Here is a 25,345-nt window from a genome sequence, read left to right as displayed (position 1 = left end):
GGATTTTTTCTCGTCTGTTGTTCTCGCGGTGGTGTTTGCGAATATGTATCAAAACAAAACAAGCGCTTAATTTTGGGTTAAAATGCATTGTAACGCGCGTTACTGAAGTTTGTACGGAGTAAATATTACCCAATTTTTTTTTTGGTAATGCCTTACATTGCCGCGTTACCGCAAACAGCAATATATTACAGTAATTACATTACTTTTGTAACGCATTACTCCCAACACTGTTTATGACTGATAAAGAACTTTCCAGAAAGTGTCATGGCATGATCTCTGTTTTGATTTATTTGACATATTAAAATAGTTTGTGTTCTTTTAACCAAAGCCTATCATCAAAGCTGTTTGGCATCAAAGAACATGTCATTGATGAATGTTTCATACATTGTTGTGTGCCATTTCCTCATATATACGTTTCAGCAATCCAGGTCAACACTGTCTAACTGTTATTTGTGTGGATCATAAATAATGAATGCACATTTCAAAGGAGCTTCCACCTTTCCCCACCACATGTGCAGAAATGCAATCCTTTAGTACTGCAAATATCCCATGTATCAGTGTTGCATTAATTATATTTTGCCATTATGTTCACCTTATATCTCTATAGAAATTCCATAAAACCTGACAAAAGTCACGGCTTCTAATGCATCTTTTTTAGGTTGTCCGAGTGCAGCACCTAGGATTGCTCGCCTCCTGGCTTTGTGATTGGATAGTGAATTTAAATTCCTGATTGGCAAGCCAAACCTGAGCACTATTGACTATTCAACAACAAAGCGTCAAATGTGTAAAAAAAACTCTGGAATTAATCATGCGTAGCAAAAATGTGTACCTGCAGAATAGATTCATAATTCAAGGTCAGAGAGTAACTGAGGAATGATTTGTATACCCATGGAATAGATTTGTAAGAGAAAGACATATTGATAGCAAATTGTTTGTACAGTCACAAATCAGTTTTACAGTTACAAATCATGACACACACACACACACATACGAGACACTTCCCCCAAGGCGGCGCAAAGGTCTGTGTACCTGCAGAAAAGATGTGTAACTGCAGGTACAACTGCAGCTTTGTGTACGTAGAGCATTGATGTGTAACTGTAGAGGCTCATGGTGCCCAGGTCCACAGTACATGATCTATGATCTGGTTGTTTGGGGGGGGGGGGGGGGGTGCTGGTGTGTCTTGCGGGGTTAGGGTGCTTGATATGTGGGTAGGTAGTGTGGGGTGGGCCCCCTGGCCTGGAGGTTGCAGAGGGGTGTGTGGCTACCCAGGGCCACAGATACTCTGACTGGGGAGAGGGTGGAGTGTTTGGGTGTGTGTGTGGCTGCAGAGAGGTGTGTGTGGCTACCCAGGGTCACATGCACGCACACAGTGGAGAGAGAGGGAGAGAGAGGGGACTTTGGGTGTGTGAGTGCTGTGTTGGGGCTCATAGAGGTGTGTGTGGCTGCAGAGAGGTGTGTGTGCTTCCCCAGGGTCACACACGCGCAAGGGAGAGAGAGGGGACTTTGGGTGTGTGGGTGCCTCACTTTTACCTGATGAGGTCATCACACTACTTGCATAAATCTTATTAAGGCCAAGCAGCAGGGTGAAAAATAATTTTGACATGTCATGAATAATGTCTATGGTGCCAAATGTCCATGGCAGAATGGATGAGAGAGAGGATAGAGGATTGGAGGGGGAAAGGGACGTTTAGGACAAAGAGAGCAGGAAATGGGGTGCTGCTTAACAGGAAGTGACAACAAAGTAGAGAGAGACAGGGAGAGCAGGAGCACCGTTGAGCGGGAGTGGGGGGGGGGGGGGGTTAGGACGATTCTAAGGGCTCAGCACTGACAGGGGGCCCCCAGAGATATAGAGATAATACTATATTGTATCGGGGGGCCAGAATTATTGTCTGTCATAGGGCCCAAATGATCTAGCAGCGCCCCTGAGCATGATAAAGAGTCAAGAGAACAAGAACAAATATAGTAAGAGAAAAAGGAGAATTGAGAGAGAAAAAGAGAGAGAGCGTGAGAGAGAGAGGTAGTAAGTACTGGGTCTTGTATTTGCAGTGGCGGTATGCACTGGCATAAAGAGAAAGAGCTCAGTGTAAGTGTAAAGGAGAGTGGTACGAGTGGAAAGGGAGGTGACAGACAAGGTGTGAGACTGCACAAGGAGATCAGAGAAAGTGCTGTGTGTAAAAATAGAGCTGACAAAGGAAGAAAATAGAAATATTTCCACCTGCAAATGTCAAACTGCAGCCTGTAAATACCTTCTGCCTGCCTGCACCCAAAAGGCCAGGCTACACTAAGAGCGCAACTCAAGTGTTAAGTTCACGGACCATCAAATAAGACTTGTTCGGATGTGCACAGCTTTCTCACGCCGGGTGCAGCCAGTTCTATTGATTATAGTGGAAGCTAATTGTTATAGCATACATTCTGCGAACGAAGTACAGTAGGTGTGATCCCACTGTAATGATTCTGGGTGTTACAGTGTTTTACACGATTTCTGAAACCATAGCCCATTTTGTCAAACACATGCAAAACATCACAAAACTATTTTTATAACTTGTGAAAATGCTATGGTTTCAAACCTCTGTGTGTGTGTGTGTGTGTGTGTGTGTGTGTGTGTGTGTGTGTGTGTGTGTGTGTGTGTGTTTGTGTGTTTCTGTACAGTTTCTGTTTCTGTGGGACTGGGAATGATGGAGTGTGAAGCATTCTGATGACAATCAGATAAGTAAAAAGCGAAAAGATAAGAACATGAGCAGCGGGAGACTAATCTCCCCCATCCTTCCTCCCCTCAATGACTGCATGGCTGCTCAGCATGGAGAGAGGAGAGATGGTGTGAATAGACGGTAAAAGAGGAGCTATGGAACATGAAAGAGGGAAGCAGCCCTTGGGGGAAGAGGAAATAAACCAGGTTTTGAAAAATAGAAAAAACAATACAATGCCATAATCTGGAGGAGGTAAGAGAGAGAAGAGTGATTGAGCAGGAAACGGAGGGAGAGGGGGAACAGAAAAGAGGAGGAGAGAGTGTCCTAATTAGTGTGTTCACATGACTGATTTCCATGCACACCATAAGGTAATGCAAATTAAAAAGACGAGGGGATTTCATATTGCATGGGTAAATTTAGAGTTAATGCGTGAAACTTGTACTACACCCTGTATATGATGCTTGATGCCCTGATAAGACTTGTGTTCTGATTTCACTGCAGTCATCTAATGAAAGGAGGGCTAAATGATTCTCCAGGCTAAATGTGTCTCTTTTCTGCTCAAGACTGCAGTGTGGAACACAGCATTATGTGCTCCGCATTACCATGCCAAAATGGCTGACCTGATTATGTAACTATTATAGATACAAGCAATTTTGTCAAATGTATACTACTTTAAAGCACTCTACTTTTTTTCTTAGAGGATTGAAGGAGAAATACATGTTTACTGTATAAAGTACAAAGCTGTTTTTCTTTGAAACAGTACATTGTTTACTGTTTGTACTGTTTACAAAAAATATCTTGGCTCCTCCTTGTCAGCATGGTCACCTGATACAGGTCCCCGCAGGTCACGGATCAATCGTTTGATTGCCCTCTGGACTGCAACTGCCTTGCAGCCTCTGTACCCTCAGCCTCATTATTCAGCTGCAAGCATCATCCACTTCAAAGCAAAGTTCATTAATGTAGGTCCACAAATTACCCAGAGCGCACTACAGAGACTGAGCAACTGAGCCCAAAATGTAGCAGCCTGCCATGGCCTAGGGCTCTTGCAATGAGGACACTGCAATACAGACACACACACACACACACACACACACACACACACACACACACACACACACACACAAAACCAAATATGCTCTCTCTTTCTCTCTTTCTCTCTTTCTCTCTCTCTCTCTCTCATACACACACACACACACACATTAAGGATAACAGTTAATTTGCAAGACCCATGATGTGAATGTGTTTTTTTGTGCCCAGAGAGATAATTTATTTCCAAACTCCATTAACACAGTCCATTTGCTGATGCGGTAATGAAAATAGATTTGGGGCATTTTTTTCAACCAATCTGATTATGAGGTATGCTTCTCCATTTTGCATAATACAAACCTGACATTATTACTTGTACACATAGGAGTATCTATCGAATAGAAATCTGTAACATATATATGTTACATATATCTTCCACGTCAGTAAATGGGCCTATTCATTTTAAAAGGGTTTCATCAAATTCAGAAAAATGGGATATGATGTTATGTATTATACTTATCGCAAGAATGTTACATTCAAATGTAATGTAATGGACCATGCTGAAACCATTAAAGGCAAGATGCTTTTATACTGATGTATAGTGATATACATAGCAACTGTCATTACTGATATTTCCCAGCCACACTGGAAGATTTTCGTCATTTAGTGCTGATGTACACTGTACACAATATGGTAATGACATTCAAGTATGTGTGTGAGAGAGACAGAGTGGATTTAAAGGGACACCAGGCAACGTTTTCGTGTTAATTACTCATCTTCGTAAGTCGGTATATGGTTAAATGACTCATTACAGGGCGAATGAAGACTCTCTCGCCCACCCCTACTGCCTGTAGGAAGAATATCCCGCTTGCAAGTTCAGTGTATCGTACCCGCCGACCGAAGCAGGATCAGTTTACATCCTGCATCCACAGCACAGAGGCAGGCTAACGAAACGCTAGCGATTGTTGCAAACGTGTGTATAATGGTAGAGCCGGCGAAGAAGCAGCGAAAACCCTTGACTGAAGATGCAAAGAAAAGGAAAAGAGTTTCAGACCGAGCGAGGGGGAGTTTCGTAGAGAAAAAACATCAGGCTTGCTGGTGTCCCTTTAATGGTAAATTACTGTAAATTACAACTCATAACAGCCTTCTTTTTTCTCAAATGCCAGTGTACTTGTGGTGTTGTGACTGGTTTGGCAAATGAATGGGGTAAACAGACACTCACATGCTGGCTGGATGGGCTGGTGCTTGGGGTCTTCTAGGACTAAGCTGACACCAGTGATAATTAGTTTATGCTTCACTCTGTTGGTGAAGATTTACATAAGCCTAAGGATTAGGCCAACTATTGGATCACTCCAGCTAGAGAACATTGAGCAGACTTCCATTATCTTACCTTTGACCTTACCTCTAGCAGCTCTCAGACTGATGAGCACAAACAAACAATTCTTCACTCAAACACACAGCGAGAGAGAGAGAGAGAGAGAGAGAGAAAATATGTCACAATGGCCTCCTATATGTTGGTATATCATAAATCATAAATAATTTGTAATTCTTCACTAACAGATTGTCATGTTGTCTGTGTAGGATCCTATCCTAATTAAGTGTGTAATACTAATCCATGACTATGAGAGAATCTCTTTCCTACTGTCACATCTATTCAGATGACCACAGTACTAAGCTACACATGTGGGAGTGGGGGATCCTTCTGTCACTGCATTCAGGGTTGTGCCTCAAAGGTAGGTAGAGATGCCATCAGTCTTATTGCACAGTGATTTAGAGTCTCCCACACTCCCTTGGCAGTTTTAAAGAGAACCACCCCCCCCCCACACACACACACACACACACACACAACACACGACACACAAAGCCTGGCCTGACCCCGGGGAAAAGGCACTTCATCAAGTGCCCAAAAAAACCTTCACACCTCTAAATATGATGGTGCCCTGGAGGCATGTTTGCCTTTCAGCCCGCCACCTCACTCCCCTGTTGGGCATTCCTTACTTTCTGATGTGTGAGAAACATAGACAGAACATTTCATCTGTTTCAGCACACTACAACGCATACACTACAATATTACTGCTTATGTCTGTACAGATAGGCAGCTGGAGGAATGATAGGGAGATCCATAAGGAGTGATACTGATGATGTCATGCTTCTCCAGAGGGATCTTAAAGGAATTATCCAGAGTAAAATGCACTTTAGATCAATTTACGGATGATTGGGAGTACATACGTTGAGTTGACATCAAAATCATGTCATTCGGATGTGTTTTGAGAAAGTTCGATTTTACCGTTTTTAATCAAAACTCGTTAGCCTGAAAGTGACCAGGGCAAGTCATTTTGCCGCTACAAAACGCTATTTTTATACCTCTTCTACAGTTCCAAACAACATTACACTTACGTGGTAGTGAGTGGAGGGCCCCTAAAGCCAAACCGAAGAATCCAGAGGTCTTTATGTGATCGGATAGAGAGTCCAGAATGAATTTCATCAAGCCAGTACCTTTCCGGAAATGTTGCTGCTGCAGCTGGCGTCTTTAAAAAAAAAAAAAAAAAAAAAAAACATAGTCCAGTCCATACAACTTCATTTCAATTTCGAAAGAAATACTGGACTATGTTTTTTTTTTTTTTTAAATGGCAATGAAATTGTGAATTTCCAGAGCGTGTTACTCCACACTCGGCAATCGACTCCTACGGACTTTCCCCTAAAGACGCCAGCTGCAGCAGCAACATTTCCGGAAAGGTACTGGCTTGATGAAATTCATTCTGGACTCTCTATCTGACCACATAAAGACCTCTGGATACTTCGGTTTGGCTTTAGGGACCCTCTACTCACTACCACGTAAGTGTAATGTTGTTTGAAACTGTAGAAGAGGTATAAAAATAGCATTTTGTAGCAGCGAAATGACTTGCCCTGGTCACTTCCAGGCTAACGAGTTTTGACTAAAAACGGTAAAATCGAACTTTCGGAACACATCCGAATGACATGATTTTGATGTCAACTCAACGTATGTACTCCCAATCATCCGTAAATTGATCTGAAGTGCATTTTACTCCGGATAATTCCTTTAAAATTTGATGAATGTGACAAACATTGTATACAGCACCTGGAGTTGGGGAAAATGACATTTGAACCTGTATTTTGCTTGTCTTGTGTTTTTCCCCCTCACATAAATGCGAATACATCTGTTTCTATGCACCTGTTTAGTGCATGTTGCAGCCTGGGAACAAGATAAATAAAAAAGTATGCATATTCATAAGCAGGCATGAATAAATAAACACACCAGTCAACCATGCAGATGACACACAAGGATCACATTAATTTCTCAAAGTCAAACTGTATTAAAATTGTGTGAATTTTGTACCCATAATATAGACTGACCTTATTTGAATGTTTTTTTAGCCTGGAGGAGCTGATAACTACCTGAGCCCCTGCTCTCAGTGAGGACAATTTAAATGAGCATGAATCCATTATAATGGCAAACTGAATAAAATGCCTTATTCACACTGTAACAGCACTGACAACAGCAGATTGTCCATGGGAAAAGACCTCTGACAAGATCCTATGCTTATTACTCAAGGTAGCCATATCCTCAAGTCTTTTCAACAAAACCCATGTCACCCTGCAGTCTCGGTATAGCGGACTTTTAATAGGCCTATAAATGATATATGGTGGTATAAAATATGGTGGTGGTTGGTCATACTGGTCCTAGTCCCTTATTCACAGCATATCTCCCCAACACACAAACACACACACACACACACACACACACACACACACAAATCAATATGTTGGACCGCATGAATCAATCCTGTTCTTTAACTGCTTTTGACAGCAGGTGTGAGCCACTGTGAGTAACTTAATGCATCGTGGTGTTACTCACACGGGAATGGGAGAGGCTCAGCAAGGAAAGGATGTTTGTTTTTCTTTCCCTTATAGTCCAAACATGTGTGAAATCCCATCTGTCGCTGACTGTGCTTCTGTTCCTTTCCTCTCCCCTCTCCCCTCTTTCTCACACACATAGGAGGAAGATGTGGAACCTCTGATAGACTATGAATTATGACAGGGCAATAATGGAGTATAATAGCCTAGGCCTAACCTACTGCAAAGCGAGAGATGCTTTTTGGAAATTGTTGCACAAGCCCACTTTGTGAGACTATATGCCAGACTATCATCTAACATCATCATTCTAATGTTTGTGGAGGCTACTGGGGAGGCTAATACATCAAGACTTTCCAAAGAATATGTGTGACAAACGGTATCTGGATGCTCAAGTCGGTTGTAGAGAAGACTATTCTTGAGGCTGGTTGGAAGGATCGGTAGCCTATGTGGGGTTCTAGCGACACCTGCTGCTGTTCTAGGCCTAGCATGGGCCATTTCAATACTTCAAAACCAACAAAAAGTTTTTGTTTTTTAGTTGAAATATGTATTCATATTCGTAGATCGTGTATCTAAAATGTATTTAATTCGTTTATTACAAAGGGATAACGGGTTTGTTACACGACGCATATCTCAATCAAGTGTCTATAGCCTTTACACAACACTTGGGCGGAATATTTTTGTACCTCGATGTTTGCCGTAGTAGGCCCATGACAGAAATATGGCCGCCTCCTTGATGGTATGTCTGCTTTTTAATGTTTGCGTGAATACTAAATGCACAAAAACATAAGCATTAGTCATAGTTAAAGATGGCTTTCTCACATTAAACGAAAACGCTATGTCATGTTTTACGTTAGGTAACGGTAGCTTAATTTTGGGAAATTACAAGGTTAGCCTATTAGGTGGCTGTGCTTTTAACGTGGGTGTCTGTCGTTACCAGTCTCACGTTTTCAGCAGGTTTACTTTTCGGTTTTGTCATACAATATGAGAACTTGCTTGCTTGTGCGGCTGAACTTTGCCAATAGCGTTGTAGCATGCACACTGCTTTTGAAATCCTAGGTTAATAAATGGAGTTATCATGTCGATGCCATATGGACAAAATAGTACTCAATATGAGTGTGTTGAAAGATGAACAAATCAGTTGAAAACGTAGACATATTTGACAATCAGGCCAATTATGCCAGACAGCCTCGGAGAATGCAAGAACTTTAGGGCTTCCCTGGTTATTAGCACGATTTAACCATGGTCGTCAAAATATGGCTGGTTGTTATGGACTAATACAAAAGTGTCAATTACTCGGGAACATGGGGGCTCATGAACATGCCCCCAGAGTGTGGCACTGTAGCTGTCTGGCCACTCTAGCTGTCGGCTGCAACAGCTGGAGCTAGGTCCGATTGTTTTTTTCTCGTAAAGACAGTACTCGGTGACCACACAACAACTCTACTTTGGTATGTCACTCTGGCATAGTCTAATGTATTTACTTGAATCATGTCCGTTTTCTGCTTTACATGGGAGTAGATTTTGATAGGCCTAGCTACTTGACTTTTCTCAGACTCTTGCGATGACTTTTACATGCCCATGTAATGGAGGAAAGTATGCCTACTGTCAACTGACCACCCAAGACTGTCCCGGCATTCTGTTTTGGTCCCAGTTGGAAACTATATCTTATACAGTATTCAAAGGATTTTCTTACATCCTTCTCTGCATTCCTGTCAAGCTCCGTCAGCTTGGACAGGGAACAGAGCAACCATTATGTTCTCTCCAGAAATGTTCATTTCAGGGCTTTAACTGGTCACTCAAGAATATCTTATTCACAATGTTGTCCCTAATAAGCCATTCCTGTGAGTGGCCACGTGCTTACTTAGGGTCATTGTCCTTTTGAAAGGTGAACCTTCGACCCAATTTAAGGTCCTGAGCACTCTGGACCAGGGTTTCCATAAGCATAACTCTCTGTATCTTTCTACCTTCAGCTTTTCTTCAACCCTGTATCAGTCGCTCCGTCCCTGAAAAACACTCCTACACAAGCATGATGCTGTCACCGCCATACCCCTGTTGGGATGTTATTGGGCAGGTGCTGTGTGCTTTTCTCCTGACATGATGTTTAGAATTGAGGCCAATTTTCCACTTTGCCACTTTCAAAGTTTCTCCCAGGATCTTTGGATCTCAGCCAAAGTGTCTATCTGATTCTTGGTGACCTCTTTTACCAGCGCTCAATACTTTCATAATTTCCCTGTAAATGCCTCTTTATTGACATTTTTCTATATTTGTTTCTTATGTCTGCACAGGTGACATGGGGATCCTGTCAAAGGATGCCATGGTTAGTTGCCAGGAGATACTTGAGTGCGACTCCTGCATCTCCGCCCACCATCATCACCCGATTCCTCTTGCGGTTAAGTCAGCAATTCTATGACGTGGAGCAGTTTCTGAACTGGAGCTCCACCTTCAGAAACAGACTTGTTCGGCGTAAGAACCTGTGAGTGTCATCATAGTCTGCATGCCATTTAGTTTCAGTACTGTAGTCAAAAATTTCAGTACTGTAGGACAAAACATATCTTCCAACTGTAACAGCTGTTAACATTAATGATTAAGATGATAACATGATAAAGGATTAATAATATAATGTGTTTGACATGATTATCCAGTTAATATTTAGTATTTAGTCACAAGAGCCTAGTACCGTATATCAAATATATGACACCTATTAACTTTTCTCTACAACTAAAACAGTGTTTCCACAGAGGGTTTCTTCTTTCAAAAGTAATGAAATGTATTTACGAGTCATCAATTAACACATGCATAATAAAGTGCTTTTGGCACACATACATTAATCAGTCCAATCAGTTGAACCATACATTAGGCTAGATCCCTTGTTAGCACCCTGAAAGGTGTGATGCTTCTGTGATGCTTCTGTGATACTTCTGTATATAAGTATATATACTCTTTTGATCCCGTGAGGGAAATTTGGTCTCTGCATTTATCCCAATCTGTGAAATAGTGAAACACACACAGCACACAGTGAACACACTGTAAGGTGAAGCACACACTAATCCCGGCGCAGTGAGCTGCCTGCTTCAACAGCGGCGCTCGGGGAGCAGTGAGGGGTTAGGTGCCTTCAGCCGTGCCTACTGGTCGGGGCTCGAATCGGCAACCCTCCGGTTACAAGTCCAGAGTGCTAACCAGTAGGCCACGGCTGCCCCAAAAAATAAGAATTCTGTGTTTGGTTCTATTCATGTTTGCATTGAGAATCTCATGACAACCTTTTCTTTCACTTTCTGTAGCTTCTATGGCTATGCAAAGCAAAACTATGGTGATAACATTGCAGCAGCGTACTACATATTGAGCCTGAAAGGAAGTTTCAGGTACAGTTTTGGATTCTCCCCACTACTCAATTGTATTTGTGGAAACTGTATGCAAATGGTAGGCCTAAGCACCGATTCTGTAACCCTTGTTTTGAGAAGTAGTCCTGCACTCAGGTGCACCAGCACCCTTAGGCCAGTGTTCTACTTTGCATGTCCGCACAAATACCTGAAGGTCTACTAAAGTATGTGTGAGAAATGTCAGTGTAAATGCAGTGCTGTGTAGAAATATGTACACCCTGCCCTTTGACACAGGCGGTGAAACATGCAGCCAGGTGTTTGTAGCCCTGTTCTACAAGGGCACCAACTATGCATGAACAGACTCCAGGCAGATTTGAAAATGACAATTCTGCTTTTGTGGTGTCTGCATCTGTCCTTGTACATGTCTGCAAGTGAATACAGTGCTAGCATCGGTCCCCAGCACATTTCATAAGGTGTTCGGGAGAGTTTTACTCCTGCATAGTTCTAAACACAATAGTTATCACTACAACCACAACAGTAAGGACAAGATACTGCAAGGAGGTGTATTTGTAGAAACTTTAATTATGAATTGTCTGCCTTTGTCTGTTATCCTTCCGATATTTTCCTGTTATTTACGACAGGTTTGCTGGACAAACAGAATGGTTCCGGCCCAATGCCAGAGGACGATTCAGCTATGAGTTCATGAGCTTCCCCGACTCTATGATTGAAGATGTTGACTTGAGTGACACTCCCATCAACTGTGATGGACTAGACAACATTGGTAATGTCATCTCTTCTTCTGTCTCATCACTAATGCACACATACAAGTTACTTTTATGTCTATTTATGAATACTGTTCTTGTATATTCACCTTAAAGGAGAATTCCAGCGATGTGTGCACTTAACCAGATTTTAAGGGAGCTGGTCAAACCTGTATTTAGGCTGAGAGTGTATTTCAGTCTGAGCAGTAGTGGTTTTGTAATGACAATGCATGCAGATCAGGATAGGGACCTTGATCCTTCCTGACGTCCGTCATGGTGTAGTCAGACAAGACAGAAATGACGCACAAGATTAGCAAGACTTCTGACCAAGTAGCCCTCTTAGGGGCTAGAGACCACAGACCAAGCCAATGGTCGGACGTCTAATTTTGTCTGGCCGGTCAATGAGCATCTGTAACTCCAATCGGTGTGGTGTGTGCAGCTCTGACACCACCTCAACAGGACTCCATTGACTAATGTGTGACCTATTCAACATGTTGAATCGGTGTCGGAGCCATCGGGAAAAGGGTTGCTAGCTTGCTCAACAGACAGTCTGAACGGCAGCATATAGTTTGAAGTCGTCTAGGTGTGCATTTGCCTTCTCAGCCACTGCCTCCACTCCCCACACCCACCTTCACTGCCCAGACTGCAACTCATATTAGCATTGTATAAATTGTGAGAGGATGCACTGCAGAATGCAACAATGTGTGAAATCAATTTTGCATAGCTCAGTGTGTTTCCAGTTTCATGCTTGTGCACACTATGTTTCTGCCCTAAAAATTTGCCTCAGCAATAAACCACCTTCAAATTTCTGATGACACATTGTTGACTTTGTGCCTATGGCTGCCTGAACCTTACGGTTTGTTGGCTCACAGTGAAAACACATTTTCTTCTCTCCTCTCCTTCTTTATCAGTGAGTCAGCTGCAGCTCCGGAGGCTCACCCTAAGGGGCTGCCCAGAGGTGGACGGCTGGTTCCTCACACGCCTGCACATATTCAGTGACACCCTGGAGGAGCTGGACATCTCCCACTGTCCCCGCGTTACTGTAGGTGCCCTGTGTGCTCTGCAGCATCTCAGGTAGTGTGGGAAGCCAGAAAATACCTCTATATGCATGCAAGCGCCTATGTTTTTGTTTGACTCTCATATGAAGTAGCTAATCCCAGGTGTGTGGGATTGAATTGAGTGTCCATCCACATCTGTCCCACAGAAAGCTGCGTCATCTGGACATATCTGGCCTCCCCAGTGTGCACAACCCTGGGCTGCTGCGCATTCTTGTGGAGGAGATGCTGCCACACTGCCTTGTGGCTGGGGCTGAGTACAGCCAAGGCCTTGAGGACACAATGCAAACAAACATACAACAAACAAGCATAAACCTACAGCTACAGTCTACAGCACCAGAGGCCCAGCCACACGCAGAGGAAAGTGGGCAGACTAGCACTCAGAGACAAGGGCAGACGCAGTGACGCTTGGAACTTGTACACAGACACAATTATTTATATGAACTCTTCATTTCATAAGGTCAACCCACAATCACAGATAAAAGGGGGAAAAGAGGATGATCAAACACGCATGCACTCACACAATAAACTGTTATTTTGTTTCATGTTTGTTGCAAATTGCAGTCAAAATGTCTTTGCATAGCATTGTTCTCAGTGTTGAATTATTGTAATTCAACTACACTAATTGTAATTAGTGTATTTACACTGATTTTGACATTAATCTGCACTTAAACATTTAAATGGGAATTGTCTTCACATGTACTGCGGACTCATTCATGTTTTTGAATGGAAGTGTGATTGCAGTTAACACTCCAAGGTTGATGCTGTACAGTTTTATTAAAACATTTTATTAAAATGCTAAAATGTATACTGAATTGTAAGCATGCTGTCCATATCATGATCCATTTAGCATACAGTAGACATGTCATTATTTTTGTAATTGTAAATGTATTCATAGGCCTTCAGTAACAACTATTGGCATTAAATGCATGTAATTAAACTGTGAACTGTGTATGTGTGAACAAGGTCTAACTCAACTGAAAAATGAAAGGACTGCCAGATTTGCACTTTAAACAGGTGTGAAATCTAGTTTACAGAAAGGTGTTAATCCTCAAATCCTATTAACCGAGGTGAAGTGCTTTCAGCTAGGTGGCAAACTGATTGAGAAGGCAACGTTGAACACCTTTTAAGACAAGACAGTTGTTTTTCTAAACTCAGCATGTATGTATCTAGCGTATGATTTTTTGTGTGTATTTCACTTAAGTTGGTTCACGCATCATCAGTCACCGATATCAAAAACACCGATTTACCATTTCTTCGCTGTACAAAATCAGGGTAGTGTTACGGCAATGTTGGAATTGTATTGCTGGTACACGACACATTGAAGGTTAATTTGCCACTTAAATGGTATGGGCAACGATTTTGGAACTATCTTACTCCACAGGCAGAAATGGTCAAAGAAGGAAATAATACTCATGCAGCCGGCTTTTCTAGACGGATTTGTTTTGATGTAGGAACACTTCGGTAGTGTCGCAAAGATGTTTGGTGTCGCAAACATGACAATATTGTAAACATACTTAGTTGACGCTACACTGTCTATGGGTTGGCGAGCTCAGATAGGTACTTTGAAGTGGAATCATTCCATACAATCTTGATTCCGTAGAGGTGTAGGCAAATCGAATAGATGTCTGATGCTCAAGGTAACAATTTTTCATTTTTGTGAAATGTCTATTATGCTCAAGTTAAGACAAACTGACAACTATGGACGTCGTCAAGCTAGCGGCCTTGCTAACGTTCGTTCTTCATCTTGCATGAACGTTAAATCAGAGTGTTAATCTTAAAAAACTAACTTGTGTACCTCTATATGTCATGTCTTGCTGTCACTTGATAGTTTAACTAGTAAATGCAGTATAGCATCTATTTATTTTGCTTTTAGAAGCCACAAAGCCAGACGAGGAGGCTCCAGTACCCCAGGTAAAAACCTTTAATCTAATCAAAGGTAGCCTGTCGCATTGCTCACGTGATCGCGCAGAAAGCACAAATGATCACCCATGAAATTATTGTATATGACTGAGAAACTTTACAAAAATATCTGTTGGTTTATATAGCTAATTAACTGATGTCTAATCGTATCCAGGACCAGTCGGACGATAGCGACGAGGGTGAGGCATCGGGAGACAGCGAGAGTAAGTCATATAGCAGCTATTTTTTTTCTCTCCAGAGAGTTGGTCATTAATTGTGGTTTAAAATATTGCGATGAACCCTGTCCGCCCTGACCCATGCCTCCCATACTTCAGTGGATTTTCTGCGCAGCCTATTTTCTCGGACACTCGGCTTGGGGCCTGGAGAAAAGGTTTTGGATGAGTTGACGCTCGACGGTGTAGCCCGATACATAAATAGCGGCGCATGTAAGTGACAGTGTCTCTCTTAACCTCTATCAACTCTTTTCTGTATGGCGAGTATCCTACGATGTGAATGATGTGTACGATGTGTAATTCACGATGTGAATCGTGAATTTTCACAATATAGGCTCCTGGCTCAACTTTTCGTATAGGCTATACATCTTCCGGATGAAACAAGCCAGTGCGTTTCTGCATCTCCCCCTATAGGCAAGAATATCATCTGCATGGTCGGTGCTGGAATATCAACATGTAAGTAGCCTGATCAAAAAAAAAAAAAAAAGTAGCCTGATCAACAATAGACTGACTTGATTTTTCTGTCTTTTGTAATCTCCTTGGTTTCTGCCAGTTCTGCATTGATGCCCTTCAGTTTTTCCAGTGTGCATGGTCTGTTATGTTTTTAGTTTCTTTCTGTAGTATGTCACACACAACTGGATACCACTAGACTGGAATCTGAAGAACTGGAACTGTGGCAGTTGTCCAAAACTTCATATCCATATTTATAAAAGTCATCCTAATTTTTTTTTCACTTGTTTAAGACAGTATAAGGACATAAGAGAGTGCCGAGTTGGGACTGTGGTTTGTTTTTTTGTGTAAAGCGGCAGGCATCCCAGACTTCCGCTCTCCAGGGACAGGCCTCTATGCCAACCTTCAGAAGTACAATCTACCTTACCCAGAGGCCATATTTCAGATTGGTTACTTCAAGGTATACACCCTCAGTGACTGGTGTTTTGGGGCTATGATTCACAAAAAAATGTCTTGTTGTGCTTTTTATGTCTTTCTCAGTTTCTCAATTTCTCTTTTTCAATTTCCCTCACGGGATCAAAAGAGTATATATACATACAGTCTTTTCTCATCCTATGTTCTCCATGTTGTACTCTCAGACACACCCCGAGCCCTTCTTTGCCTTAGCCAAGGAGCTCTACCCTGGACAATTCAAGGTATTTTAGCTCACCTGCATGTTTGGAGCGTCAGTTATAGTCATTTAATATTTGTGTACTCCTGTATGTATAGGTTTGTAGTTGTATGTTTGTAGTTGACTTTATGCGTTATGTCTGAAGCCAACAGTGTGCCACTACTTTATCAGGATGCTGAAGGAGAAGGGGCTGCTCCGCCGCTGCTACTCCCAGGTGAGACCCCTGCATCCTCTGTCCACCATTAGCCCTGTAGCACTCAGATCATGAGCAGCTCCTACTGAATGTTCATGACCTGCTTGACATTCACTTACATCTGTTAGGTCATCTCTGGTCTTTGACCGATGGGTTCTCCTACAATGGATTAAATGTAGATATTAGTGTTATTATTATTGTTGTTATTATTATTTTGCGTAGAACATTGACACTCTGGAGCGTGTGGCGGGGCTTGGGGATGCAGACCTGGTTGAGGCTCATGGAACTTTCTACACCTCACACTGTCTCAGCTTCCTCTGTCGCAAGGAGTACTCCCTCGAATGGATGAAAGGTTGGTAACTAGCAGATGCTTTTGTCCAATGTGACTTACAATGACATCAATAAACATTATTTTAACATTAAAATGAACAGTTTATAGTAACTGGCCTAAATATGGCCTAAATTAAAAGGAAAATACCAATTATTAATAGACTTAATAGAATTAACAGATTATATGTTTATAGTTATAGTTATGAAATAACCATAAACATATACAAACCATGACTGCAATGTTTTGTAATTAATTAATCAAGGTTAACAGATAAGCCTTAATCTGATTTTCTCTGACCTGCAGAGAAGATTTTCAAGGATGAGATCCCCATGTGTGACAAATGCAGTGGATTGGTCAAACCAGGTGAGACTCTCCAGTTTCATTTTCTACATTTTGGTTGGTTGGCTCATTTTGGTGCATGCAACATACGGTAGTTAGTGCACATGTGACATGACTCTCTCTCTATCTCTTGCTCTTTTCCTCTCTCCTCCTCCTCTCTCTTGTGTCAGACATTGTTTTCTTTGGTGAGAATCTACCAGCCCGATTCTTCACTTCCATGACAGCGGTAAGAGAGACCAGAAGACGATAGAGCTTGAGTTATTTGTGTCAGTTGCCCACAGCACTGGTGGGATTGCATCTATTAAATTACCCATTTTGCTGTTCTTTTAACAATTTTGACATCTTATGATGAATATTGTTATTTTTTATTGTCATCTTAGTTCTGCCATGTGTTTTTTGTACATCCACATCTAACTATGACTTTTGTTTTTTAAACAAAGCATTGTCTTTAATATATTACACAGTTCTCATCTACCCTCCTAACTATTCTAATGAGTGTCATCCTGGCATGGTTCTCAGGCATATAGCTCAACTGAGCAAGTAGCCTTATGAGCACAATAACCGTTCACTATGCTGGTTGAGGCATTGAATGTTAATCGCTTTTCCATTTCTGTTGTCATAGCATTTATTTGTCTATGTGTATAGATGGATAAAGAATGGTGTGTGTGTGACTGTATAAATAGTCTTTGACACATACATGTATGAATGGTTTTGATTCTCTCCTCCTTCTTATGGAACAGATTTGGGTAGATGGGCTCTCAGACCCAATTTCTTTTATTGTGTTCATTGTCAATGGTGCTACTCTACATAAAACTGAATTGCATTTGAATGTAAGTGAATTGAATTGAAGTTAATGTCCCTCTGTTACTTTCTTTTTAACCCCCCAACCTCTGATCTCTCTCAGGACTTTCCTCAATGTGACTTGCTCATCATCATGGGCACATCTCTACAGGTGCAGCCCTTTGCTTCCCTAGTTGGCAGGTAAGCACCTGATGCCTCAGTGCTCCAGCTCATTTCATATCAGCTGTAGATTTGTCTCTCCACCTTTACCACATTTCAAACATGTCTCACATTAGTCGTTATGTGTGTTCAATCCACTGACCACCTACCACCTGATCGGAGTTATCATCTAGGGGCAGCCGTGGCCTACTGGTTAGCACTTCGGACCTGTAACCGGAGGGTTGCCGGTTTGAACCCCGACCAGTAGGCACGGCTGAAGTGCCCTTGAGCAAGGCACCTAACCCCTCACTGCTTCCCGAGCGCCGCTGTTGATGCAGGCAGCTCACTGCGCCGGGATTAGTGTGTGCTTCACCTCACTGTGTGCTGAGTATGTTTCACTAATTCACAGATTGGGATAAATGCAGAGACCAAATTTCCCTCACGGGATCAAAAGAGTATATATACTTACTTATACTTATCTCAGAAGGAAAAGACTGGTTGAATATTTACATGGTCTGTGTTCCTCAGAGTAATGTGAGAATTTGACCATTTCCATGTGTGTGTTGCATATTTATTTAGAGTCCCTAAGAGTGCCCCCAGGCTCCTCATAAACATGGAGAAGACAGGAGAGGTGCGTTTCCTGTGCTTTTGTCTTGTTTTATTTCATTAGATTTGCACAGTATGACCTCTGTGATCATATGTTGCTCTATCCCCCTCCCGCTCTGTTTCTCCACCACATTCTCCCTCTACAGTCGGACTTCCTGGGTGGGATGCTTGGTTTGGGTGGAGGGCTTGACTTTGATTCAGACAAAGCTTATAGGTAAGACAATGGCATTTCTGACACACACACAAATACACCTATCCTACAAATATCCTGCTTACAGCTGTTTAGTTCGTATACAAAACAGACATTAACTGCTGCTGCATGGTCTGTCAAATATGTACTTACAAGAAAGCTTTTGGTAATGCTATTGTTTAGGAATACAATCAACTGACATAGCATTATCCCCTTGATTTGGGGACAAATGTACGGGAAATGAGTGGGTGATGGGAATGCACACAGTTGTGAAAAATCCCATAGTGAAGCTCCAGTCCTCTCCCATAGGGATGTGGCCCACATCAGCACCTGTGATGAGGGCTGCCTGGCTCTTGCAGACCTCCTGGGATGGAAGGTAAGCCAAACACACAACACAATAACGTTGGTCACTGGCGTTTTTGTTCATTATCACATGCTACCTTGGCAGTAGTACTAAGAACAAACACACGATGGCAGTAATCAGCAGATGTTAAGGAAGTACCTGCCTCTCATGCACTGATAAACTAAGTTATCACTGTTAAATTGCTTGCAAACACAAGCTAGTTGCCAAATGAAATGGGGCAAAATGGGACATAAATCGGTCACTGTGTATACCACAGCTGACTGCTGCTGTGGTGCATTAGTGTTTTCTTGTGAAAATACATTTGTATTTGCAGTCTGTGTTCCCTCTACCGTCCAAGCTTTTATTAATTTAGCTGATGCTTTTGTCCAATCAAGGCTCAGTGCGAATAGGAGACAGTATTGTAGTAATTATTATCCAGCATAAAAGCTACAACGCCAGTTCAGAGTCAAGTTAATTGACGGGATATAGATAAGAGGAATAGACAGGATAAAGGAGGTCATGGTAAGTGCAAGTTAAGTTTGTTAGTGGTATTAATAGAGAAGGTTAGTGCAAGTTAAGTGTGTTAGGTTTGTTAGTGGTGTTAATAGAGGAGGTAAGTGCAAGTTAAGTGTGTTAGGTTTGTTAGTGGTGTTAATAGAGGAGGTTAGTGCAAGTTAAGTGTGTTAGGTTTGTTAGTGGTATTAATAGAGAAGGTTAGTGCAAGTTAAGTGTGTTAGGTTTGTTAGTGCTGTTATTAGAGGAGGTGCTCTCAGAAGACTTTAACAGAGTTTAGTTCTCCTGTGTTGGTGGTTGGTGGCTTTGTTTTTCCTCTCTGTTGAGATGGATAGGAGTATAATGTGCTGTTTCTAATTGGTTTCTATCCTAGGAGGAGCTACAGGAGCTGGTGAAGCGGGAGCACGCTTTGATTGACAGCAAAAACAAGAATGAGAAAGGTGGAGCAGCCAATGAGACTTCTGCAGCCACCGAACAGACAGCTCAGGGGGCGGAAGCTGGCAAAAGTGAAAAGACTGAGTGACCAATGACCAATGACAAATGACACGAACAATGGAAAGAGATGCCCTGTGGCTCTGGCCAGTGGACTCTCTGTCCCTCCCACTTTACACATCTCTCTCTTTTCTTTCTCTCTTTCTCTCTATCCCTCCCACCTTCCCCTTTTGTTTGCAGAATCAGTAACATTTTCTACTTCTCTAACTTGGTCAGCAGAGTAATATGTGGTAATCAGGTTACTGAGACCTGCACATTGATGATCTTGCTGTATCCATGAGAGGAGGTTTTAAGCCTCAGTTGTCTATACATGATTCTGAGCAGTTCAGCGGTTCATACACATCCACATGAGGCTGGTAATATCAATAGTGCAAATTATTACTTCAGATAAAGACAGTTAATTCTCTTAATCATGATTTTTAAAAGCAATAAGTCTGTATTATTTGATTATTTTGATAGAAGAAAGTATATGAAAGATAAACTAACATTAATATATATGTTTTAATATTTTAAAACTTATCAGGAGCTTAAGTTTTCTTGTTTTTGTTGGAGGAAGAAGAAGTCGCTCTCTCTATTAGAGTGTTGCAGCACTGTGTTCTCTCACCATAACCTCAATATGATCGTAGAAGCGCACGTATGAACGGCAAGTCAAAAACAAGACATACAACTAAAGCAAATAAAACGTTCTAAACAAAGTAGAACAGTGGAAGTGTGGGTTATTTTATAGTATGGAGTCATATCATTACCATACCCTAATCTCTCAGATTAAACTCAGACATGTTGTTGAGCCTGGTCAGAGCCCTGTGTGGGCCTGGCCCCAGTGGCCGCTTTCGCAACACAGCCACAGGGCTCCTTCTCACCAGCTCCGCATGATAAGCGCATTTCCTGCTGTGAAAAAACAGCATCACCTACTGAAATGGCTTCCTGTTTGACGGCTGGTGTTCACTACTCTCTTCAACTCGGCCAAAGATAGGGTGGTGCCTTTTCTCTGGGGTCTTCTCTGTAGGCCACTGGGATTAATCTGTATAGTGAATGATTAGGCCTTAACAGCATATTCAGCACCCTCTGTTGGGTTAGCTAGGTGGCTTGATGTATGTATGTTTTATGTGTATGTATGTGAGGCTTTGGATTTCACTGTTGAATCTTGTAGACTTACACATTCCATTATGTGCGAATATACCGTGTGAGTATATGTAAACCTGACAAACTAGCAGAAAACCACATTCCAAGTTCAACGTTTACCCCCGCATGAGTACATGAGCGTCACCACAAGCCTCAGCGTGGTGGACAGGCTGTGTGAGAGAGAGCACGCTCCAGTGAGAGAAACGAGCTCATGCCATGAGAGCCTGGCGCGGTCACAAGAGGACGTCACCTGTCATCTCGCAGAGCTGCAGCACATGGCATCAGAGGACTGGCCCTGATGAGCACGCTGGGGACTGGTCAGCAGCAGAGGCAGAGGCTCTTGAGAAATAGCTGAGGATTACGAGAGCAAATGAAGGCGAGCAACTGAAGTTGCATGAGCACAAGTGGTTGGAGGCTCAGCATGCAGTGAGATGAAAACTAGAGACAAACGCATCAAAGGAACCCTGGTTTCTGCAGCATAATGTGAGTACCTTTGGTAACATCCTTTTGTCACTAGATTGTCTCTTGTCGCTTCATATGTGAAATATGTTGACTTGCAGCTCCCAAGGAATCATGAGCACAGCCAAACATACATGATTCAGTTGAGTACTTAATTCCCATTGCTTTCCAAAGATTGTATGTATCTTGCTGAAATTATAGTTGTGTAGAATTGCACTGGTGAAATAGTAAAGCTGAGCTCATGTGCATGGCTAGTTTGACCTCTTCAATGTCTCAGATTTTGGTATTGTGTTTATACATCCTTATATCATATGTCTATGTGCTTACTGTCACACCCCTAGATTCTAATATGGTAGTTTAGTTCCAGCCCACAGAATCCACTGAATCTTTGTGAAGATAAGAAATGTCCCATGACACGTTGTAACACTAATATAGGGCCTGTGTGTAAAAAGATAGAAATGCTCTCAAAGTTCTGAGCCATTTAAAATAATGAGAACCATTTTATCATTGTGTTTCTGTTTTGGATATAAGAGAAAGAATAAGAAGTCAGAAATGAAAAATGACCTTGTTGAGACCGGTTAAGCTAGTGAAATGTTGATCGGTGCACCATTTCCTGCATCTTTTTTTCACTGCATTTTTTCATTTCCTGTGGTTGCCTTGACACCATACAGAAACATCCAATGGGGGACAGCGACTGTTTGAGACCTGTTTAGTGTACCTGACCCAGCTGCCTTTTCTTGGCATAATGAAATCCCCGCAGGATGAGGCTGACCAGGGCTATGCTACATGGTGAGAGGACACAATGGCTTGTCTTCGTTGAACTATGTTTCCTCTTTTATGATGTAATAGCAACAGGTCATTAGATACCTCTTTGGCACCCTGTAGGACTCATCATTAACCTCAATGACTGACAACAGTGAAAACACAAGGGAGCAAAATGCCTTTATAACATAAATATTGTCTGAGATTTTTGTGCATGTTTGTGATTCACTATTTTGATTCACACTGCAGTCTCCACAAATGGCTGTTCTCGAAAGATTGACATCAACCCATCAACCTGTTGTCCATGTAGACTCATTGGTAATCATTGGTAATTAACACCATTGTTATCCCCGATGTTCAGCTGTGCTAAGTCCTCCGTAAGGATGTCCAATGGGGACTCAGCTCTTGCCAGTGGTCCATTGGCCCTTCTGCTGCATCTTAAGGCTTGCCAGGAGGCCTGGGCACCTGGGCCACCCTGGAATAAAGATGGCACACATGCCGCCCTGTGGGGTCGGCCTGCAGGGGTAAGTACCACTCACAAACAAAATGCACAGCTCTTACTAACAACTTTTAGTCTATATAGAATAAATATGGTGTCACTGCCTTAATTGAGATTTCCCTCATATTAATCCCAGTGAAATAGTTTTTTAGATATAGATAGATAGATAGATAGATAGATAGATAGATAGATAGATAGATAGATACTTTATTGATCCCCAGGGGAAATTCAAGGGAAATTTAGCTCAGATTTAGCTGGCTACAAATGTAATCTGGCTACTCTTGTACTTAGCAGCATTTCTTGCAAATCCTTTGGTACAGTCTCAATAGACACAAACTTTACACTGTGACCTGGAGAACCAGCCAAGAGAAAGGAAACATGCTCACTCAGGTTCCCGGTAGCACTCTTTTATATTCACTTTGTGAAGGGTGCAGTGTTTAATAGCACCACATAAATATCCCTTTAAGTGCACATTGTAAAGTGTAGTGTTGCTCAGTGAGTGCATTAGCCTAGAACAGGTCAGGAGAGCAGCTATGCGTCCGGCGCAAGATAAGGAGTCAGTGCATGCAAAGTGACACTGTGAGTGCAAAAGCTGTCCGCTGTCCACTTCCCTTTTTTAACTTACTTGCTTCAGACTTCAGTCAGATGAAGAAGAAATAGCCCGTGTCATAGCAGAAGTATGTGCAGATAGGGCTCTGTGTGTCAGAGATAATGAATGAGAGCCCATGCACGACAGAGAAAGAGAAATGAGCTTTTGCAATGGAGATTACAAGATAATGAGGACCTTGTTGAAAAGTTTCAGTGAGACATGAGATTTTGTGAGTGTTTCTTAATAGGGAATGTCTTTTGCTGGCATCTCCCAGGCAACGGTAAGTAAATGGGGACTAAGAGAGAAAGAGTGAGACAAAGGGATGTGGACATGTGTGTTTAGTTGTTTTGACTCTATATACCAGTTTACAGATACTGCATGTCATGCCATCAACATAGGTTTAACTATGTAATCTACTAATACACACTACTTACTGAGTGACAGAGAATTGAATTCCCTGTGTTACTGTGGTGACATGTTTAATTTGCTATGGTTGTTCTTTTATATTCTATATATGGTATGTGTATTCTTAAATATGCAGTTCATATGTGCGGTATGTGTTGAATCTGTTTGAAGATTTTATTTGTTGTGTTATCACTGTATGTACGGTCACTGTATGAACTGGGAGATGCTAATTTTGTTGTACAACTGCGCAGTGACAATTATTCTGTTCTTTTCTATTATATTCTATTTTATTCTTTTTATTCTATTCTATTCTATTCTATTCTAAGAGGTGTATGTGAATGTATGTGCGTTCTTTAATTCAGGCCAGAATATTTTTAAGCATGTCCCATGCGTGTGGTTATATCAAGTTTGTGCTTGTGTGTATGTCTGAGTATGGGAGGTTATGTGAGGTCAAGTGTTGTCATGCAGCTCATGAAGCACGCTAGCTGACAACACATATTGTCACACTGTCATCACTCACATACATCATACATACAGTACTCTGCTTGCAATAGTAAGTCCCTTCACTATACTTGCAATACACTGCCCCCCCCCCTCTCCCCTACATACACAGCACATTATTTCATCAGGAAGCTTCTCCAACACACATCCCCAACATACTTACAGCACACTGCCCCCCCCCCCCCCCCCCCAATACACAGCACATTGTCTCATGAGGAAGCTTCTCCAACACACATATTGCACACTGCCCTCTCCCCAGATACACAGCACACTACCCCATCTCCCTTGTCATCCCCCCAACACACACACCAAGACCCCTGGCAGTTGGGTTAGCCCCTTGAGCCGTGGATCTGCCCAAGGTTTCTTCCTTAGTAAGGGAGTTTTTCCTTGCCCCTGTTGCTCTTGGGTGCTCCTTGTTGGTGCCCCCCCCCCCCCCCAATCCCAATCCTCCCCCACCTTTCTTATGCAGCCCTTGCCACTTAATCTACTAAACCCCTCTTCTACTGCCATAAATGCACAAATAGGCTGACACCAGACATAATTTCACTGCATTTCTTACATCCAGTAACTATATGCATGTGACAATAAACTTCCTTGTATCCTTGTATATTTTACTCTATTTGCCCAACCTAGAGGAACATGTTGCTATCTTAAATCAGCTCTTGAGAAATTTCTGAACTCTGTTTCTCCTAATCCTCCTTTAAGATAAATTATGAGCATAAGAATAAAGATAATTTCTTAGGAGCTAAAAATACGAGAAAATTATGAAAAGATTGTATTGATATTGATTATTGATCTTGATAATTGATTGAGCTCAACATTGTCAAGGAGAAATTAGGGTATGGAGATCTTACTTTGACTGTTCCTTTCCTCTGGGAAGTTAAATATCATCTATACAAGCCACACTTTTTTTCAAAACGTTGTCCTTCTTTTTGAATTAACGTCATGCTGTCTGAATGCATGAAAATTAAATCGTAGTTACTTCCTTGTGGCCATCCTTTAAAAAAATATCCTCACTGCAGAGTTTCCTGGTACTGCGAGATTCTGCTGCTCAGCCAGAACTGCTGTGTTTATGTGTGGAGAGTGCC

At 42.0% G+C, this 25,345-nt stretch overlaps 3 protein-coding genes across 5 annotated transcripts in view; all 3 read left to right on the top strand.

The window, feature by feature from the left end:
- Window positions 1–8,220: 8,220 nt before the first annotated feature.
- Window positions 8,221–13,659, top strand: dmac2 (distal membrane arm assembly component 2). Of its 2 annotated transcripts, none has more exons than XM_076281447.1 (6): window positions 8,221–8,325; window positions 9,872–10,059; window positions 10,865–10,945; window positions 11,545–11,684; window positions 12,576–12,738; window positions 12,869–13,659. In XM_076281447.1, exons 1-6 carry the CDS (start codon window positions 8,308–8,310, stop codon window positions 13,122–13,124), a joined length of 846 nt encoding a protein of 281 aa, XP_076137562.1. In that variant the 5' UTR covers window positions 8,221–8,307; the 3' UTR covers window positions 13,125–13,659. The 2 variants fall into 2 exon arrangements, with proteins under 2 accessions (XP_076137562.1, XP_076137561.1); XM_076281446.1 differs by lacking the exon at window positions 8,221–8,325 and adding an exon at window positions 9,575–9,657.
- Window positions 13,660–14,200: 541 nt separating this feature from the next.
- sirt2 (sirtuin 2 (silent mating type information regulation 2, homolog) 2 (S. cerevisiae)) lies at window positions 14,201–20,617 on the top strand. The gene is made up of 16 exons (XM_076281863.1): window positions 14,201–14,359; window positions 14,596–14,633; window positions 14,797–14,845; window positions 14,957–15,067; window positions 15,269–15,310; window positions 15,658–15,764; window positions 15,943–15,999; window positions 16,120–16,188; window positions 16,390–16,519; window positions 16,802–16,861; window positions 17,008–17,063; window positions 17,742–17,818; window positions 18,356–18,407; window positions 18,529–18,596; window positions 18,882–18,948; window positions 19,802–20,617. The coding sequence occupies exons 1-16, from the start codon at window positions 14,344–14,346 to the stop codon at window positions 19,949–19,951; spliced, it is 1,149 nt and encodes a 382-aa protein (XP_076137978.1). The 5' UTR covers window positions 14,201–14,343; the 3' UTR covers window positions 19,952–20,617.
- Window positions 20,618–20,859: 242 nt separating this feature from the next.
- rinl (Ras and Rab interactor-like) overlaps window positions 20,860–25,345 on the top strand; it is a 12,710-nt gene continuing 8,224 nt past the window's right edge. The window contains exons 1-5 of one of the 2 annotated variants that reach the window (XM_076281862.1): window positions 20,860–21,525; window positions 21,603–21,643; window positions 22,173–22,290; window positions 22,625–22,787; window positions 25,280–25,345. The exon at window positions 25,280–25,345 is cut by the window's right edge and continues 43 nt beyond it. In XM_076281862.1, coding sequence (XP_076137977.1) covers window positions 22,247–22,290; window positions 22,625–22,787; window positions 25,280–25,345 — 273 coding nt within the window. In that variant the 5' untranslated portion in view covers window positions 20,860–21,525; window positions 21,603–21,643; window positions 22,173–22,246. The remainder of the gene's footprint in view (window positions 21,526–21,602; window positions 21,644–22,172; window positions 22,291–22,624; window positions 22,788–25,279) is intronic. The other variant, XM_076281861.1, reaches the window with a different exon arrangement.

The sequence above is a fragment of the Alosa pseudoharengus genome, unplaced genomic scaffold (genome assembly GCF_046254945.1).
Source record: "Alosa pseudoharengus isolate Yale_2024_CS ecotype anadromous, Long Island Sound unplaced genomic scaffold, YU_APseudo_1.1 YU_APseudo_1.1_scf_13, whole genome shotgun sequence".
Taxonomy (NCBI): Eukaryota; Metazoa; Chordata; class Actinopteri; order Clupeiformes; family Clupeidae; genus Alosa; species Alosa pseudoharengus.
The sequence above is the reverse complement of the archived record's forward strand: the minus strand, read 5'-3'. Positions and strand labels throughout refer to the sequence as shown.